This window comes from Coffea eugenioides, chromosome 2, assembly GCF_003713205.1.
Source record: "Coffea eugenioides isolate CCC68of chromosome 2, Ceug_1.0, whole genome shotgun sequence".
NCBI classification, from domain to species: Eukaryota; Viridiplantae; Streptophyta; class Magnoliopsida; order Gentianales; family Rubiaceae; genus Coffea; species Coffea eugenioides.
In genome coordinates this window covers 3,701,680-3,723,080 of record NC_040036.1, presented here as the reverse complement: position 1 = coordinate 3,723,080, position 21,401 = coordinate 3,701,680, and the positions used below count along the sequence as shown (strand labels likewise).

At 33.2% G+C, this 21,401-nt stretch overlaps 3 protein-coding genes across 3 annotated transcripts; 1 reads left to right on the top strand and 2 right to left on the bottom strand.

Moving 5' to 3' along the window:
* Window positions 1-609, top strand: LOC113763346 (premnaspirodiene oxygenase-like). Its single transcript, XM_027307117.1, has one exon. The coding sequence runs from the start codon at window positions 25-27 to the stop codon at window positions 607-609; it is 585 nt and encodes a 194-aa protein (XP_027162918.1). The 5' UTR covers window positions 1-24.
* Window positions 610-6,972: 6,363 nt separating this feature from the next.
* Window positions 6,973-9,145, bottom strand: LOC113760950 (premnaspirodiene oxygenase-like). The gene is made up of 2 exons (XM_027303715.1): window positions 8,097-9,145; window positions 6,973-8,006 (listed from the first exon to the last, which is right to left on the bottom strand). Exons 1-2 carry the CDS (start codon window positions 9,114-9,116, stop codon window positions 7,338-7,340), a joined length of 1,689 nt encoding a protein of 562 aa, XP_027159516.1. The 5' UTR covers window positions 9,117-9,145; the 3' UTR covers window positions 6,973-7,337.
* A 5,521-nt stretch (window positions 9,146-14,666) lies between these two features.
* On the bottom strand, window positions 14,667-16,604 carry LOC113760951 (premnaspirodiene oxygenase-like). Its single transcript, XM_027303717.1, has 2 exons — window positions 15,649-16,604; window positions 14,667-15,426 (listed from the first exon to the last, which is right to left on the bottom strand). Exons 1-2 carry the CDS (start codon window positions 16,540-16,542, stop codon window positions 14,791-14,793), a joined length of 1,530 nt encoding a protein of 509 aa, XP_027159518.1. The 5' UTR covers window positions 16,543-16,604; the 3' UTR covers window positions 14,667-14,790.
* Window positions 16,605-21,401: the final 4,797 nt, after the last annotated feature.

The window sequence follows — 21,401 nt, the reverse complement described above, 5'->3', positions numbered from 1 at the left end:
TCAACTACAACAGTGGAATGGGCGATGTCCGAGCTTATTAGAAATCCAAGAGTGATGGTCAAGGCACAAAGTGAAATACGGAAAGCCTTCATAGGAAAGAGAACAATTGAAGAAACTGATATTCAAGAATTGAAGTACCTAAAGTCAGTGATCAAAGAAACTTTGAGGCTACACCCTCCAATCCCTATGTTGATTCCAAGAGAGTGTAGGCAGGAAACTGAGATTGATGGGTATATCATTCCCATCAAGACAAGAGTTATAATTAATGCCTGGGCAATCGAAAGAGACCCCGAGTATTGGGATGTTCCAGAATGTTTTAAACCAGAGAGATTCGAGAACAGCTCGATTGATTTCAATGGAACTCATTTTGAGTATATCCCTTTTGGTGCAGGAAGGAGAATTTGCGCTGGAATTTCATTTGGTTTAGCAAATGTTGAACTTCCTTTAGCTCTTCTGCTCTACCATTTCGACTGGAAACTCCCAAATGGTCTCAAACCCGGTGATTTAGACGTGACAGAGACTATGGGAGTAACTGCACCAAGAAAAAACAATTTTCGCTTGCTTGCCACTGTGTATGACGCATCACTTGACGCTAGTGCAGAAACATAAAGCATGAGTACTTTTGGTGAATATGTGAGGAGTGGCTTCCAAGTCTGTTGCTATATTCACTCTGCTTTAGGTTAATTTCATAACACTTTGCACTAGTGTTTTAATACCATAAAAAAAAGCATTTGTTATGCTTTTATAGAATTTCTAAGGTAGAATAGCAGTAGCATGGCAGACGCTTGCTTGTGAGTCTCAAACTCACAATCGCTATTCTTCCGATTTTTTCATATTTCCAAATAAGCACAACGCCTAAATTAACTTAATAGAACAGAACAGGGAGCATCATCGATAGAGCCTCTACAAAAGGAGGCCAAATTCGCTAGTTTGTAAAAGCAAAATGCCCAAAATATGAGCCAAAATAAGGGAACTAAGGACTAAAAGGAGTTTAAAAAAAACCCAAAATATAAGCAAAAAAAAAAAATTGGATGAAATCTTAAGCACCAATATACGAAAATGAGAAGAAGGAACAGGAAAATTATTGTTGAAAATAAATGCAGAAGCCGAAAAACAATCTCCAAGAAGGAAAAGTAGCACAAAGTAGTGGGACATAAGAGGAGCTCTGCCTTTTGGCCCCATTTGGATGCATTAGATTTTGGGCAAAAAATCGTTGTGGTTCTCAAACTTTCAACTTTACGCACTTTTAGTCCTCCAACTAATAAGTACGTAAATGTAGTTCTCTAATTAATAAAAATGTGTAGTTGTAGTCCTTCCGTCCAATCTGACTGTTAGGACAGACGGGAAACACATCACACATTGCTCACATGACATTTATTTTTAGAATAATTACAAAAAACTCCCTAGAGGTTTCTAAAAATTTCACTCAACTCCCCTGATGTTTGAAAAATTACACTTACTTCCCTTGTTTTGATAGTTTTAGTAACAAAACCTTAAAATAATATTGATTTGGTCAAATTTTTAAATGAATTTCCAAAAATACTCTTGTGCAATGAGTTTTAATTTACTTCCCTATACAATTATAAGATTATCTAGTATAATTATAAGAAAAATGTGCCAAATTTTTCATATTCATACCTACTATTGATAAACGGCAATAATAATAGTTTTATCGTTATGATAGGATACATTTGATGGTATTTTATTATGGATTTAAATTTATAAGATAGAAAAGAAAATGTTAAAATAATTCATTTAGTGTTTATGAATTTTTCGAATAGTTGGATTATCATAATTTAATAGTGATTTCGGACCATTTTCTTTTGATTTATTGTTAATTTTAATACCAAAAAATAGAAATAAAGATCAGCGAAAACATTGGATTGCATATAAAGTTAACTCATAAAAAAAAATCACTAATTGGACATTTGATTGCAATATAAACTAGAGATAATAATGATAGTTTTACAGTTTTATTGGCAAAAAATTTTAAAAAAAAGGAATAAGAAGGAAAAATAATACAAAATAATTTTAAAAGTCATTCTAAATATAAACATACCAAACAAGGAAATTTCATTATATATTCAAGGGTAGTATTATCATTTTAAATGATAAGGGAGGTATGTGTAATTTTTAAAACATCAAGGGAGCTAAATGAAATTGTTAAAAACCTCAAGGGAGGTTTCTGAAATTATCCCTTTCTTTTTTGTATCATTTTTGTATCTTCTCGTCCATCTTAACAGTCAAATTAGACGGAAGGACTATGACTACACATTTTTATTAATTGAAGGACTACATTTATGCACTTATTAGTTAGAGGACTAAAAGTGTGCAAAGTTGAAAATTTGAGGACCACCACGGTTTTTTGCCCTTAGATTTTTGGATGTTTGTTTTCTACTTGGTAAAAGCTTATGTGTACCAAAATTAATACTGACTTTTATTAACCCTACCAGCCAAATCTAATGAACTAATTGACCAAAAAGTCCAAAGACAAATTGTACAAAATACCCACTCAATTAGCATCTTAAAGGGTAGAACAGTAAACTCATACATATACACTCCACCCAATTGAAGCAAAAAGCAGGACATGAGGGCAAAATCATACTTCAACTACATTTGCAGTAGATGTTAGTAGTATGCCATGCCAAAAAAAATTAGTCAAAAAGCATCAGATAAAATGACAAAATTAACCCTAGAAGTGGAGATGAAAAGAGGTGAGCAGTGGAAGTGTCACACTCTCCTTAGATATAGTAGGGATATCCGCTAACGGATGTTGGTGCAAGCAGAAAGGGCTTGCATCCTTTAACCGTGAAATTTCGGGTTTGAAACTCATGAGAATGAAAAAGATAATGTTAGGAGAGCTTTCCTGCAAAGGGAACGGATGCGATACTTGTGGATTATAAAAAAAAAAAAAAATAGAGTAGGGATATCCAAGGCTATAAACGATGGCGGGGGACACGATGGTGCAACACTCCCAGGGCAGTTTTGTCCATTTCGACAAAATGTGAATTTGTTTCTTTAGGATGTAAATCACTTTGAACATATTGTAAACATAAAATAATTATTTGTAAATCGTACACACAATTTTGAAAACGATGTACACCACATAATCCACAACTTACATTTTTTTTTCTTTTTGAGAAAGCTAATCCTAACCATCGACCTTTTTTTTTTTTTTTTTTTAAATTGATCTGGCCCAAGCAAACTTTCCTTCTATCGACGGGCTAAGCAATTCTTGCCAAGTCAGCATGGTACTTCTTTGGACAGAATTCACCATTATGGACTACAATATTAAATTAACATGTGACAGACTGCTGCATATACATGAATTGTGCAAAAGTAAATCTTAAAACCAAGGTTTTGAAATCCAACCCATTTATTGACCAGAAAATTTGGGTCAAGAATTATTTGTTCGATTGTTGGGCCAAAATGATTAATCCATGATGTCCCAACTAGGTAATGATTATTAATTATATTTAGGGAATATCTAAATTGTGAAAAGGCTATAAGAAAAAAAAAAGGAAGTACAATAAATTAACCTTTTAAAAAGGACATAAAGTATATGTGCTTAGACTTTGATCAAAAGTTGAAAAGAGAAATATACTTATGTGTAATTTGGGGAAGGTAGAGAAAAATGAAAAAAAAATGTATATAAAAAGACACAAATGCATGAGGTTATTTACCATAAGTTTGTTGAAAATAAGATTGTATTGTATTTATATGCAGATTATCATTTAATCTGGAAGTTTGACCAAATTTGAAAACTTTGGTCTTAATTCAACTAGTGGCAGCAAACTAGCCGGTTCAACTGAGTCAAGGCAAATTCTATTTGTTTGGATTGTGAATTATTAGAGATATTTTTACTGTAGCACTTTTTGTGATGTGATGTATGTGAGATAAAAAGGTAATTGGGAAGATAAAAAGGTGTGTTGAAAATTGTGATGATGATGTAAGCAAATATATTTTGGTAAATAAACTGCAATCCAAACAAACGGCTTGATCAAACTGGATAGTAGATTAATCGAGCTCCAACCGGTTCAACCATCAAGGTTGAGCTGGTTTAAAACCATGCTTAGGATGAATATCGGTTAATCTCTCTTTATATATATATATATATATTGGGTAGGGAATCAATTTAGGAGACCCCATTCCTAGTTTACACTTTACAGTAAGCAACCAACATATTTTAAGTTGCTTATAGTAATTTTTAAAATCGCCTATTCCTGAGAGAGACTGCTAGTACTAACTAAACTATTTATTGGAGTAGTACGAATAACTAGTAAAGAAATGATTTGCAATAAGTGAAAAACCCGCCTAACTATGACTTTTCTAATAATATTTCCATTTGTCATTCAATATCATGTAGTTTTTGTTTTGCACTGCTTAGTTGATTATAGTGTAGCAATGCTTGTAGTTTTTATCTAGCTAAACTGTTCTTCCCTTTTATCATCAATGTTGATAAGAAAAACTACATACGCAAAATTGTGACAATAGAAATGCACTGCAAGTCCTCCCGAACCATTTTGGTTGAGAGCTATGTTTTCAGAACCGGACCGGATAGCGACTCGGCCGAGGTCAGGGGTCAGGGGTCAATGGGTTCGACCGGGGGTCGATAGGAGTCGACCCGGATGACGTCATAAATAAAAATTATTTAAAAATTAAAATATTATATATATAATATCTAATAATATATTGATATTAATAAAGGTATATTCATATATATTTGATGTTTCAAATATATTTAACAAGAAAATACAAAGAAATTAGAACAATCAAGTAGCAATTTATATTATTTAATAAATATTAACAAGTTTAGAATTAAAATTATGAATTTAATTGAAAAATAACATCAAATTTTAGGACAATATTTATAAAGTATCAAATATTTGAGGTATATCAATAAGTTTTAACAATTTAGGGGGCCAAAACATAATATTAAAAAGTTTGAATTTTTTTTTAAAAAAAATTACTGTTGAACCGGAAAAACCGGTTTTTTCCCGGTCAAACCCGGTTTTTGACCGGCTTTGACCGGGGTCTTAAATTTCCGGTTTTTAATGTGACTCGGACCGGCTACCTGGCCGGTTCCCGGTTCGACCGGCCGATCCGGTCCGAGTTTGAAAACAGAGGTTGAGAGAGGAGAATTTGTGCAGGGAATTCTTTTGGTTTGGCCAATATTGAGCTTCGTCTGGCTCTTTTGCTTTATCATGTTGACCGGAAACGCCCAAATGGCCTCGACTCCAGCGATTTAGACATGAAGAGACTGTTTGAATCACTGCAATCAAGAACAAACAATCTTCTGACGTTTGAATTGTATTTTTTAGATTTTTTATAAAAAAAAAATTACTGTAGCAATTTAATATATATAATATAAAAAAAATTATTAAAAAATATAATAACTATTCTTTAAAAAATTACTGTCCAAACAAGAGCTTAGCTTGCTGACCAATTCCTAAACTCCATGTTCCAGCCCTTGAATTGGCAGCAGGCCGCCCAAATTGACATCTCTGTCCAGATATTTTTATATATTTTAGGGGCAGAAAAGTCTTCCTAACCTCGACCTTGGTGAGATACGCTAAGGTGCGTGATAGCTATACAAAACATATTTTAATCTTTGCTTCAGCGCTTCTACCGGACCATGTTGACCGGAAGCTCATAAATGGTCACTATGCTCAACGACCAGATGTGGGCCCATTTGTGGGGCTCATGGCAGAATTTGCCGTGCAACTAGGTCCAATAAAGCCACCAATTATTGGAAAAACAGTGGGGTCTGTTTGCCACATGATTGTCATGAAGGGCACAAAAAGGCATCTTTTAGTCCAAAAAGGCAATTACGAGTTATACTCCCTCCGTCCCGGTCTTGATTTTTTTTTTACACAGATTAAGAAAGTGTAATTAATTTGGTGGAAAACATAAATTTAGATTAATAATTTCCTAAAATACCCTTATGCTAATCACGAAGAGTGCCAATTAATATCAGTTACAGCTAATGGTGCCAATAAATATCAGTTACCGCCAATAGTGCACCCTGATTGTTTCAATTACCGCCAATAGTGCCAATAAATAACAAAGATAGACTTTTCATTTATCTATGTATTGGAAAAGCTCAATGTATTCAATGTAGTGGGTTAGTATTTAATAACAATGTATTAATAACAAGATATTTAATAAGGGTATTTTAGACAATTTGAAAGATTACTACATTCCTTAATGGGAAAATGAACTACAATTTGGGATAGACGAAAAAGGAAAACAAGACTAACAAAACGGGACGGAAGGAGTATTTATTTTGCCGATACGGTGTAGGACCATATCGCGTTTGGTTTAAAATGCAACTCTTACACGCATCAATCGTTGTGCGCCATTATTTCGTAGTTTCTTTTCTTATTTGTGATTTGTCATATTTTGAAAAGGAATGCATTAAATTAATGATAATTATATAAAATTTAAAATTTAAAATTAACTTTTACATATATGTCATAAATTTAAAACGATGGAAGTATGTGCACTTTCAGTGTATATAAGATTTACTCTTTTAAAAAATTGCAAGAACCAAACATTTGCAAGGAAGGAATAATAATTAAAATTTGCGATAAGATTTTATACATTTGATATGTAGAAATGGTCACAGTGACATGAGCTAAAATTTATGCTTTTCTGTGTACTGAGTTCTTTTGAAATTTAATATTCTAGATCACTTTGAGAATATTAACCAATTTCAAGGTCGGTTTGTAAAAAATTAAAGTACTATAGAAATTATCAGACTGCATATGTATCGTATCCTTAACCTTGGTATAAGTTACAACTCCATCTTTTCGTTTGGTTGACAAAAGCTCTACCAAGGGATATGATAGGAAAAGAAACAAAGCAATGAAGTTGAAGGGATCTTCCATTGCTGCCTGTTTTATCTACTTTGGCACCGTTGATTCTAAAGCGTTTGTCCATACAAAAAATAAAAAATAAAAAAAGCACATATCATTATCACCGGGAAAATTATAAGGTATACATTGGCCGTGTAAGTTTCCATTCAATAAATCATAGGCTTTGAAAGGAGAGGGAAACTATGCTTACAGAGCTCGATTTTTCAAATCAGGGATCACAGACATGGTTCAAAGTCGCGGTCGCGGCTTGGACCCTTCCATATCGGTCTCGACATATCGGTCGCGATCTCGGCGAGACGCGAATTTGTGAAATATTTAATATTCTAAAAATTGTAAAAAATATGATAAATAAAAATAATTAAAAAAGTAGTAAAAATAATAAAAATTCAAGTTGACTCGGGATGATTCGGAATAATTCGGTGTGATTCGGTAAACGTTTCATTGCGGTCTCGTCTCAGACTAGGCCGAGACGGAGACGACTCGGCCGGTCTCGGCCGAGTCTTCGAACCATTGAAATGATGTATCATAGGAAGTGGCCAGCAAGCGAAGATTGTTTGTTCTTGAAGCAGTTATTCCAACAGTCTCTTTCATGTCTAAATCCTTAGAGTCGAGGCCATTCGGGAGTTTCCAATCAAAATGATAGAGCAAGAGAGCTAAAGCAACGTCAACATTTGCCAAACCGAATGAAATTCCTGGGCAAATTCTCCTACCTGCACCAAATGGTAGATATTCGAAACGACTTCCAGCGAAGTCAATGGGACTTTCTTCAAATCTCTCTGGCTTGAAACATTCTGGATCATCCCAATACTCAGGGTCTCTTCCAATTGCCCAGGCATTAACCAAGATTTTCGTTTTGACGGGGATAATATATCCATCAATTTCACATTCCTCCCTACACTCTCTTGGAATCAACAAAGGGATTGGAGGGTGTAGCCTCAAAGTTTCTTTGATCACTGACCTTAGGTATTGCAGTTGTTGAATATCAGTTTCTTCAATCCTGTTTTTTCCTCTAAAAGCATTCCTTATTTCACTCTGTGCCTTAGCCATCACACCTGGATTTCTAATCATCTCGGACATCGCCCAATCCACTATTGAGGACGACGTCTCAGTTCCTGCTCCAAATACGTCCTGCATCACATATAATGCATAAAATCTTTGTTTGAGAGTTGAAACTAAAAGATGTAATCGTAATAAGACAAAAATTGGTTGAGCACTTACATGAATAACAGCTTTGATATTATTCTTGGTAATTGGAAATTGAAGTTCACCACTTTCTTTAACTCTTAGCAGGACATCAATCAAATCTTCCTGGCCATACTCGCCCGTGGATATATTTCTTCTTGCTTGGTTGTCTATGTGCTGATCAATTATTTTTTCCAAAATTTCGTCTTCCTTATCGTGCATCTTCAGTAGTTTAGATTCTACTGATAGGAGGGGATGAAGAATCTTGAATGATGGTAACAGATCAGAAATATCAAAGGCACTTGCTATAGGAAGTGCTTCCTTCATTAGCTGTAAGAATGCAGCATGATCATCTTTGCTTACCTTCCCAAATGCTGCTCTGCAAACCACGGAACTGGTGTATGAGGACACTTTTTCTGTTAAATCGATTGGTTCTCGAGCACCAGCTAGAACCTTAATCGATGCTATGAGATGCAAAGCCTCATCTTGGCGAACAGAAGCAAATGATCGGACGCTTTTAGCACTGAGGAGTTCCAAGGTGCATATTTTACGCATTTGTCTCCAGTAGTCACCATATCGACAGCAAGCGATGTCTGAACAATCATAGCACATGATCTTTCCAGATAGGAATTCTGCACGGTCTGCAAAGGCAAGATCATGAGTTTTCATGATCTCCTTCGCCAAACGGGGCGATGTTACTACAATCGCAGTCATTTGACCTAGCTGAATGTTCATTAGAGGTCCATACTTTTGAGCTAATTTTCTGAGAGCATGATGTGGGGGGGAACCCATCAAATGATGCATATGTCCTATAATTGGTAGTTTCCATGGAGATGGTGGCAGTTTTTGGGCTGTTTTTGATCTCTTCAACCCCTTGATCAAAGCTAAAAGAAAGGATAGGAACAGAAAGAAAGCAACGAAGTTGAAGGGTAGATCCATTGTGTCTGTGTGGCTCTCTTCTTGTATGCTCTCTCTGCAGTTTACTGTACCTCCTATTTCTGCAAATTGGTTGGCGTTGACTATATGACTATTTTTACCCACACAATAGTTCACCATATCGTTCTGAGTCCGAGTTGACTCGGACGATGCGCAGCGGACTCAGTGCATGCCGGTGAGATGATATCTTTTTTTTTTTTTCGACACGATAGAATTCCTATAACCTAAACTAGCCTATTCTAAAGGGAAAGGGGAGGGGACTCGATGTACTCACATCGAAACTGCTCAAAGAAGACCGTCACATATTGTGACAAATTTTGTGGGAGGCAAGGTTCGAACCCTTGACCTCCCGCACCACCAAGCCTAAGAAGGCTTGGGATGACCACTGGACCAATGGCCCAATGGCTCCGGTGAGATGATATCGATGTCCAAAATATCAAATTAACTGTAACCAAGGTTTTTGAAATCCAAACCCGCCATTGAAACAGAAATTTTACTGTGACGTCACGGTCACTGGTTCAATCATTTGACTAACCGTTATTGTATTGTGACGTCATAAATATGTCACAAATAATTAATATATTATTTTGATTGTGATATAGACCGCTAAAATGAATAATACTATATGAGTGCATAATTGGTTGATCAATGTGTTAGAACTAAATTAGTTCGATGAAAGTAACTTAAAAAATTATGGCGATGATAAATAGATTAAATAAGTTTATTTTTATAATCACAGCTTATCCAAGAACAAAGAAATCATTATATTGTACCAAGTGTGAATAATGAATAAAGAATAAAATAAAAAAAGGAACAAACTAGAATAAAATCTTAATAATATATAAAATATAATATTTATGAATAAATATTGAAAAGTTATAAAATTTAACTTACTATTTAGATAATTAATTTTAAAAATAATTTTATCATGAGAAACATTAAAGTTAGCAAGAAATTTAAAAGCTTTTAAACAATTTAGAGTTAAATCGTAATTTTAAAAAGTTGAAATGGCACAAATAGATATTTTACATATATGAAGTAATTCTAAAAATTTAAAATATCATGAGGATGTCATGGCAAATGGTCTAGAGTAAGTCTTTGAGGTCTCACCCAACTTGGAAAACAACTTGGTTCGATCGAACGGTCCGACTTGGATTTCCAAACCCTGTTTGTAACGCGCCATCACGTTGAGAACTAGGATGCAATCGACCGAGTTAACTTTGAAAAATAGAAAATAAATGAGACTTGGGGGCTTTGGAAAGCAATTTTTCAACAAAAAATGATTACATTTTTTCGTGAACATATTTTTCACTAATTTTTTTGTTTCACATATTTCAAATTTCTACCGTACATTTTTCTACAAAAAAAACTCTAAAAAATTGCAATCCAAATAAAACCCTTGTTTTCTTCCACTAAACTCAACGAGCAATAGGAACCAAACAATCATCAAGTAATTGATATAAACCAACAAAGAAGCATATTCGATGACTAGAAATTCACTAAAATCAGAGAAAAAGATGGGTGTTTTCACCATAATCATCTCTCTTCTATCATTCTAGATTTTTGGTATAAAAAAATTGAAGGATATAATCTGTGGGAGGTCAATTGAGATTTGAGGCGGTTTTTCTTGATTTAATTACAGAGGAAAGGGGAAGGACTACGAGAGCCAGGAAACGCATCGATCTGGACAAAAAAGAATGACGAGGGCTGATATTTTTGCCTTGAAAAAAGGTGATAAATGAATAAATTAGTCTACTAACCCAATCAGTCAAAACATCAAATTTAGGCCCAAGAGAGTTGGTGGCTCCATCTTCTAGGACAGATCTCAGGCTCATTCATTCGGCTCAGAGTTAGAGGTCCTTTTTTTTGGCTTTTTGAAACTAATATGTTTGTTTTTGTGATTTACTCTTCTTTTTTTTCTATATTAAATTAGTTCTCTAGTCATAGGATAGTTATTATTTTATGATAGGTAGTGCTTTTTTATTACAAATATATTTGATTCCTGCGGCTATAATTGTACTGTATCATATTGGAGATTATGATTTGGATCTCATATTGGGATTTCATGTATCATGTATTTAGAAATATGAAGTGTATTTAACATTAAGATCAATCCATATTGATATTAATGGTTAGAACAACGTCAACGTCAATTTTTAAATATTATTTGTTAAAATGTGTGCATCACCCAATTCAAGACCGACATTATCGTGATCGATGTGAAACAATTGCGTACGAAATCGGGACCATGAGCGCGAGCACGACAGCAAACTGTGCTTACAAAAATGCATATAAATAAAATGACGCAGAATGGAAGCGTGAGAAGGTGAAGGAGTTATGCGAACACCCCGCTAATAATGAATTAATCAAAATATTTAACGCTAAAACTGCCATTTTGTCCGTCACGTAAAAGATCAAAAAGAGGCAGTGCTACTCTTCAAATTAGCCAAATTCCCAAGGTATCAAAGGAAATTAAAGAGATGAAGGTTGCCCAATATTCAGCCAAAAAAGTCCACAAATGCTCTGACATAGGAGATCAAGGTTGTACCATAAATGCTTCATATCTTCTCATAAAAAAATATCCTTCTTTATTTCTTCCAAATTTTATATTACAATTTCAATAAGCAATTCGAGTGGTTCCTTATCCGCTGCTACTATGGTAAATGAAACTCAAAAAGCTAATAAATTTTTCAACTGCTAAATTCCATTATTTATATCAAGACGTAATTATTCATGAATTTTTCAAGAACAAATGTTTCCTTTCACCCTTTTTTTTTTTTTTGTATTCTCATACTTCTCTTTCTTTTTTCCTCTCTTTTTTTTTTCTCCAAACAAAAAATTTATGTACTAGGCAAAACTCGACATATACATTTTACAAATTCGCACCGCCCGCATTTGCGTAAATTATAATGGTTGTAACACATTAGAAGGAAAGTAGCATTATGGCCGTGCAAAACTTGAAACCAAGTTAGTGATGCTTCTCAACCGTTCGAGATTTGCACGAGACAAGTCACGTGTTTGTCCGGTGGCATGAAAATAGAAAAGCATTAATATAATTTCCCTCCTAAATTTCCATATTCCCAACACCCCCTCTACCTACCTTGCAGGCTCTCCGCTCGCTTCCACCACTTCACATAGAAAATATTTCACCAAAAGCAATTACGGTGAAATCCAAGACTTTCTGAAGTGTTTAAAAAAAAAAAAAAAGGGATAATTGCAGAAACCTCCCCTGAGATTTCTGACATTTGCACTGACCTCCCCTCTAGGTTTAGAAATTGCATTCACCTCCCCTGAACAGTAACAATTTGTTGCAGAAACCTCCCTAACGGCTTTTGTAGAAGTGAGATAAGAAATTTCTTCCAATTTTGCCCTCTTCTTGCTTGACAATTATTATTTGCTTGACAATTGCTTAACTAATTATCTATTAACTAATTATTTGATTAATTATTAACTAATTAACTAATTAATTAATTAATTAACTAATTTCTATTTATCTAATTAACTAATTAACTAAAGCTATTGTCTGTCCGAAACTAACAAACTATTTGCATGTTAAACTAATTAACTGCTTAACTAATTAACTAATTAACAAACTATTTCCATGTTAAACTATATGCAGTACACATTACCTATTTAAAGTATCGGCTCTTTATGGGTATTTTACTTTCAAACATTTAATTTATGATAAAAACATCAATGTTTGTAAGTAAAATTCAAAAAGTGTTACAGTAATATTCTTACAAAAAGGGAGGGGCATAGGACCATAAATTAAATATTTGAAATTAAGAATATTGATATTTTTTGTAACACTTTTTGAATTTTACTTACAAACATTGATATTTTTATCATAAATTAAATGTTTGAAAGTAAAATACCTATAAAGAGCCGATACTTTAAATAGGTAATGCGTACTGCATATAGTTTAACATGCAAATAGTTTGTTAATTAGTTAGTTAATTAATTAGTTAATTAGTTAAGCAGTTAATTAGTTAATTAGTTTAACATGCAAATAGTTTGTTAGTTTCGGACAGACAATAGCTCTAGTTAATTAGTTAATTAGTTAAATAGAAATTAGTTAATTAGTTAATTAATTAATTAGATAATTAGTTAGTTAATTAGTTAAGCAGTTAATTAGTTAATTAGTTTAACATACAAATAGTTTGTTAGTTTCGGATAGACAACAGCTTTAATTAATTAGTTAATTAGATAATTAGTTAATTAGATAAATAGAAATTAGTTAATTAGTTAATTAATTAATTAGATAATTAGTTAGTTAATTAGTTAAGTAGTTAATTATTTAATTAGTTTAACATGCAAATAGTTTGTTAGTTTCGGATAGACAACAGCTTTAGTTAATTAGTTAATTAGTTAAGCAGTTAATTAGTTAATTAGTTTAACATGCAAATAGTTTGTTAGTTTCAGATAGACAACAACTTTAGTTAATTAGTTGATTAGATAATTAGTTAATTAGATAAACAAAAATTAGTTAATTAATTAGTTGGATAATTAGTTAGTTAATTAGTTAAGCAGCTAATTAGTTAATTAGTTTAACATGCAAATAGTTTATTAGTTTAGGATAGACAATAGCTTTAGTTAATTAGTTGAGCAATTAATTAGTTAATTAGTTTAACATGCAAATAGTTTGTTAGTTTCGGATAGACAACAACTTTAGTTAATTAGTTAATTAGTTAATTAGATAAACAAAAATTAGTTAATTAATTAATTAGATAATTAGGTAGTTAATTAGTTAAGCAGCTAATTAGTTAATTAGTTTAAGATGCAAATAGTTTATTAGTTTCGGATAGACAACAGCTTTAGTTATTTAGTTAATTAGATAATTAGCTAATTAGTTAATTAGATAAATAGAGATTAGTTAATTAGATAAACAGAAATTAGTTAATTAGTTAATTATATAATTAGTTAATTAGTTAATAGTTAATTAGATAATTAGTTAATAGTTAATTAGTTTAATTATGCAGAAATAGTTTGATTAGTTAATAACTATTAACAATTAGATAATTAGTTAATTAGTTAATAGTTAATTAGATAATTAGTTATTAATTAATTAGATTATTAGTTATTTAGTTAATTAGTTAAACTACGCAGAAATAGTTAATTTAGTGTAATTTTTATTAACAAATGTTTTGTTGAATTTGATGAAAGTACTCATCACATTTATTTGGTAAAATTAAATCATGTCAGGGGTACTTTGGTAAATTGACCCACTTTTGCCTATTAAATTGCCTCCAACTTTTGATAGGGGAGGTCAGTGCTATTTCAAAATTGATAGGGGAGGTCAATGCTATTACTATAAAAGTCAGGGGAGGTTTCTGCAATTATCCCAAAAAAAATTCATGCTAGAAACAACATTTCCAAAGCTATCCAATCGAATTTGTAAAACCGAAATTAAATCCATCATATTAAAGCGTCAAGTGAAACATCAGATTCTTTAATTGAAAGACGTGCAGCTATACGGCGGTTAGAGTTTGGTGATGCATTGGGCTGGTTCTTTAATTAAGTTAATTTAGGCGCTTATTTGGAAATATGAAAAAATCGGAAGAATAGCATCTGTGAGTTTGACTCACAAGCGTCTGTCATGCTACTGCTATTCTACATTAGAAATTCTGTAAAAGCATAACAAACGCTTCTTTTTTTATGGTATTAAAACACTAGTGCAAGGTGTTATTAAGCAAATATCATTATTATATCTTAAAGGAAATTAACATAAAGCAGAGTGAATATAGCAAATGACTTGGAAGCCACTTCTCACATATTCACCGAAAGTACTCATGCCCTATGTTTCTGCGCTAACGTCAAGTGATGCATCATACACAGTGGCAAGCAAGCGAAGATTGTCTTTTCTTGGCGCAGTTACTCCCATAGTCTCTGTCATGTCTAAATCATTGGGTTTGAGACCATTTGGGAGTTTCCAGTCGAAATGGTAGAGCAGAAGAGCTAAAGGAAGCTCAACATTTGCTAAACCAAATGAAATTCCTGGGCAAATCCTCCTTCCAGCACCAAATGGAACATATTGAAAGTGACATCCACTGAAATCAACGGAACTGTCCTCGAATCTCTCTGGTTTGAAACTTTCTGGATCATCCCAATACTCGGGGTCTCTTCCGATTGCCCAGGCATTAACTATAACTCTTGTCTTGATGGGAATGATATACCCATCAATCTCAGTTTCTTGCCTGCATTCTCTGGGAACCAATAGAGGGACAGGAGGGTGTAGCCTCAAAGTTTCTTTGATCACTGACTTTAGGTACTTCAATTCTTGAATATCAGTTTCTTCAATTGTTTTCTTTCCTACGAAGGCTTTCCGTACTTCCCTTTGTGCCTTGACCATCGCTCTTGGATTTCTCATCAGCTCGGACATCGTCCATTCCACTGTTGTAGATGAAGTTTCAGTTCCCCCTAGAAAAATATCCTGCATCAATGCCAAAACTCTTTGTTACAAACAAAACAGGCAAGTTAATCATGAAGCTAAAACTTAGAACTCGAAGGGCGATTTACTTCGCGATTTACTTCCTCCACGCTTTCACTATCATTAGAGTCTAAATACTAGGTTCTTTATTTTTAAAGTCAGCGTGTTTGATAAAATAAATGAACCTGAAAGAGTACCAGAAGTGAAGAAGGGAAAGAATCTTACCATGATAACAGCTTTGATGTTATCGTTGGTAATTGGGAACTGAAGGTTACCACCACCTTTAACTCTTAGAAGAACATCAACTAGATCTTCTTGGTCCGTTTCACCTATGGCTGGTTCTGTCTTTGCTATATGCTTCTCAATTACATGGTCCAATACTCTGTCTGCCTTGTGGTGGACATCCAACAGCTTAGTCTTCAGTGACATGAGTGGATGAAGAATCTTGAGGGATGGAAACTGATCAGAAATGTTGAAAGAACCAGAAAGGCTATTTATTTCCCTGACTAGTGGCAAAAATGCCAAGTAATTATCTTTGCTTACTCTCCCAAATGCTGCTCTGCAAACAGTAGAACTTGTATATGAGGTTAGTTTTTCCGTAACATTGATTAGCTCTCCAGCACTAGCCAGAGCCTTAATCGATGCAACAAGAACAGAAGCCTCTTCTTGCCGGATGGAGCCATATGATCGGACACGCTTAACACTTAGAAGTTCCAGGGTGCATATCTTACGCATTTGTCTCCAGTAATCACCATATTGGCAGCTAGCAATATCAGTACAGTTATAGCCTACGATCTTACCTGAAAGAAACTCTGCCCGATCCGCAAAGGAAAGATCGTGTGTTTTCATAATCTCCTCGGCTAAACGTGGAGACGACACAACAATTGAAGGAATTTCACCCATCTGAAGGTGCATCAAAGCTCCATGCTTCCGAGCTAAGTCTCTGAGACCTTGATGCGATGGGGAACCTACCAGATGATGCATATGTCCAATCAAAGGTAGCTTCCATGGCGATGGTGGTAGTTTCTGGGTTGTTTTTAATCTCTTCAATCCCTTGATGAGACTTAAAACAAAGGCTAGGAAAAGAAAGAGAGATATGAAGGTGAAGGGAAGTTCCATTGGGTCGAATGGCTCTACCTTCTCGTATGCTTTCTTTACGGTCCGCACTGCCTCTTATTTCAACTACTCCTGCTTGCTTTTTTTATTGTGGCTCGCCTGTGGAGGTTGTCAGTCAAGCACAAGGGTGTAGAATTTTTTTTTTTTTTTTTTTTTATAATCGTGTGTAGAATTTTAATTAACGGTCCAAAAACGCCATTGAACCACGGAAGCCACATATTTCCTATCCTTTACTTGGGAAGGCTCCAACCAATTTCTATCTCTATCTTTTGATGATAACTCTACTGCCTCATAACTTTGAATTCAATTCCCACAATCATTCCTTCAATTTTTTCCTGCCCCACTATTCATTCTATCCTTTCAAAACGAAAATTGGGAATGCCGACAAACTGAGTGAAATGATTGTGTTCTAAATTACTACTACTACTTAATTGATATATAAAATATGTGAACAGGGAAAATCATAAAATGGGCTATCTTTCTAAAAACTGTTTGCTAGGTTTAATTACAAATTATGCGGGGGGACGGATGGTTGGATGATATAGAGAGAGGGAGTGTAAGGAAGAGATTTTAGTTCGAAACTCCACACTTACACAAAAAAATTATTAGTACAAATTATACTTTCTCACATATTAACTTCCTTTCAACTTTTCAAATCACACATTTAACTTATCATCACTCTTCTCATATAGAACTAGTGATTTTAATTAGTGTCATATGATTGCACACTATATTTTACAAGTTTTCAATAAAAGTGAAAATCATAAGAATAAAGAAACTTTAAATTATATGGATCACTTTTTACGAGATATACGAATTTGTTCATCATTTCATTTGATTTTTACTAATTTATAAAAGTCCCATCCCGAATTAGTATGTTAGAGCGTCTTTTGTTTATTAAGATCAAGATTTCATACTTAATATTCTTTAGGGGAGAACAAATTATTTGTCAAAAAATAAAAGAAAGAAAGATGATAACTTGGAGATTCAAAACAAAAATGGTTGAAATTATCATGATAAGATGACAAGAAGCTTAGCGTAATTGGACCCTTAATTTTAGCATCCTTTATTAAACTGTATTAAAATATCTTCTATTCTTTTCAAAAAAATAAATAAAAAGAAAGAAATTGGCTGCAATAAAAGTCCTTTATATCATGAAACCTAAGCTGGAAATTTTAGAAGTCTATTGACAATATGTTTATTATCATTAAAATTTTTCTTGTTGGATTAATGTTCACTTTAATACTATATACTTTGTTCAATTTTTTAGACTTTGAATCAAACAATAAGGATAATAACAAAGTAATAACAATAAATTGAGTTAGCAAAATTTTCAAACAAATTAACTAATATTAAACTCGTATTCTTTAAACAATAGTTTTTATTATATTACTGTTACTCTTGTATGTCAAATTGTAAAATATTAAATACTTAACCAAAATTGTTAAGAAAAAGGCTGATATGCCTTGTTTTTAAACTTAGAAGGGAAAATTAGAGCTTATATAAAGTCATTAAAATTTGAACCCACCATACAACCTTCGGAACAAAAATTGGGAAGCTAAGTAGAAACCAATTGATTAAATGAATTCGTCCGAATAGTTTAGGGTATCACTTGGGGCATTAATACATTTAAAACACAGACCACAGGGGAACCACAGAAAATGAAGATGCTTTTAAAGGGAAGGTTAGGTGAAGAAGAGGGAGAAAAATCTATTAGGCCACGTTGAATGTTTCATTCGGTCATCAAAAACAATGGGTCAAAGATATAATGGAAGTCAGAGTACACATAGGATCAATGGACAACAGGGAGAATTGTCAAAGCAGGATGAAGAAAGCTCAATAAGCTGCATGAGTCCGGGTTGCAGTTCAAAGACTTTCCTATATCACTTTCCACCGGAGAGTGTCTCGTGAGATGAAAAAAAAAACACAACTTTCTATGAGTATTATTCATCGTCTCTTTGTCAAATACCTATGCGACAAAATCATGCAACTCCATTTTCGCCTCATGTCTAAGTTGAGTCATATGGTACCAAAACAATTTTTTTTTTTTTTGATAAAACAGAAGTGAATATTGTTAATAAACTAATTGAAAATCATCCAGCACAATTTGTTTAACAAAAAAATTGCATTAATGATAGAAAATATATAGAATATGTTGTGCCGAAAATACATGAAACATATCACAGGTAATTATGTGATTATGAAATGTATTTGAGACTTAAAAGATGGTCTAAACTAAACATGCAACTTGACAATTGTAAAGTAATTTTATAGAAATAAATGAGACAATTTTAAAGTAATTTCATGGATATAAAGGGAGAAATGAGGGAAAAGAAAAGTAAAATTCGAAAATTTTTCTATTCAAAATTACAAGAATCATAGCAAGCATTATGTTAAAAGAGATGACTAGTTTGTTTTGTAGAATCTTGTAATCATTAGTGTAGTTTTGTTACTTATTTGTGTTATATAATTTATTAAGAATTAATTTTCTATACACTAATAGTATATACACTTTCACCGTTAAATGCATGACACATAATCCAAATTTGAATTTAAAATCCAAATTTTGCATATGTGTCGTATGCAACCGTGATAGTGTATACACTGTCAGTGTATATAAGATTTATTCATTTATTAAATGTGAACTTTTTTTAGTAGTTAAATGTGTATATTACTTGTTTCATAAGGAGTATTTATGAAATAAAAGTTTCATCTCTTTTTTTAAAGTACTTTTTTAATGTTACTTTTTTTTATTGGACTAACTTTATTATCAAAACCTTAACCTCGGGGTAGGTTTGTGTAATTTTATAAACTTCAGGGGAGGCTAGTGAAATTGTCTTAAACATTTGAACTAAACAAGTACTCCCTCCGTCCCACTTTGATAGTTATGTTTTTCTTTTTCATCTGTCCAAATTATAGTCCACTTTCCAATTGAAAAATGTAGTTAATCTTTTAATGTCTCTAAAATACCCTTCTTATTCAATATAGGTTGTTATTGGTATAAACTATCTTATTTAATATAGATTGTTAACCTACCCCATTTAATACATTTAGATTTAGGGTCTGTTTGGTTGGAAGTAAAATGTTTTCCTTGGGAAAATATTTTCTATGGAAGTATTTTTCCATGAAAATCATTTCCCTTTCATCATTTTCAAGTGGTTTGGTTAGCTTATTGAAAATATTTTCTTACTTCATTTTTTGGTGTTTGTTTTTGAAATATTTTCACACTTCTTTATCTTTACTTTCTAACACATTGATACTACATATTCTTCCCATGGAAAATAAGAAAATTATCTCTTTGTTTAACTTTAAAAAATCTTGGAGAATGGTATATATGAATAAAAAATATCTCCTTAAGCCAATAAACAATTGTGGCCATTTAGTGTCAAATATCAATCACATGCATGCTTATTGTGACATAGATCTTGCACTCTCACTGCTGAAAGTTTCTCTAGAAAGGAATGTCCCTATTATACATAATTAAATACTTGAGCTGGGGGGGGTTGGGGGGGTACGGGGGGGGGGGAGTGTAAAGAAGAGTTTTGGGTTCGAGTCCTCCTGTTTTACACTAAAAAAAAAAAAGAACATACTACAAGATGTTTTCAGTAAGTTTGGAACATACTACAGGCGGGATGCATGCATTTCGGAAAATAACTTCAGTAAGTTTGGAAGGGAAGTTGTTTTCCATAAGATGAGTGAAAATATTTTACATAGGAAAATATTTTCAGTAACTTTTGTGCAACCAAACACGGGAAATTAGGAAAATATTTTCCTGGAAAATATTTTCACCCGAAACAAACGGACCCTTAATGTGAAATTATGTAAAATGAGGATTGATTCTTTCTTGACTATCAATTCAAATTAATCATCAATTCAAGTTTCTATGAATAATTAATATAAAGTTATACTCTATTTAATGTAAAGATATAATCGCAACTTAGATTTATTTTTTTAACAAAATTAATTATTTTTTCTTAAATTATGTGAAAAAACTATAATTATCAAAATGGGACAAAGGAAATATTAATAACCATTAGATAATATTAATTGAATTGATTAAAGAGTAAAATAATTCGAAAACGCATGTCATGTCGCGTCGGGCTTCCATCACCATAATTAATAGTCCTCGCCCGTGTCTCCCCCACGTTTGTCCTTCCTACGGTCGGCACGTTCAAAGCGTTCGTCACGTGGGAGGATAGGAGGGGGCCCGCGGGTGGTTGTTGCTCTTTCGAAAACCACAGTACATAAAAATTAACGCCAATTTGACAGCTGGCAAAGCCGTTTTTTTTTGACTGACAAAATGACAAAACTTGGTACAGAGCAAATGGTTTTGTCATGTCAATTCGGGCTGATTCCTGTCGCTTACCTCATCAATTTTTTAATCATAATTTTTTTTTTAAAAAAAATACTAGTAAAACAACCGGCAACTTGCTACTTTATTTTATTTAGGGTTAATTCCACTTTGTCCCCCCAAACTTTGGACGATAATCCACTTAAATCCCTGAACTTCAAAATGGGACACTTAAGTCCCTAAACTTATAAATACCTCCCACTTAAGGAAAATTGTTAACAAATCTTGAATGCCGTTGGTGGTCGAAGTGTCCCATTTTATAAGGGTTTAGGGATTTAAGTGTCGCATTTTATAAGTTCAGGGACTTAAGTGGGAGGTATTTATAAGTTTAGGGACTTAAGTGTCCCATTTTGAAGTTCAGGGATTTAAGTGGATTATCGTCCAAAGTTTGGGGGGACAAAGTGGAATTAACCCTTTTATTTATCTGTCAAGTCAGATGAAGGCACGGAGTCCATTCCGCATCTTTTTTTTGTCGCTTTGGTTAATCCAAAGGCTACAGCTGTTGATAAGT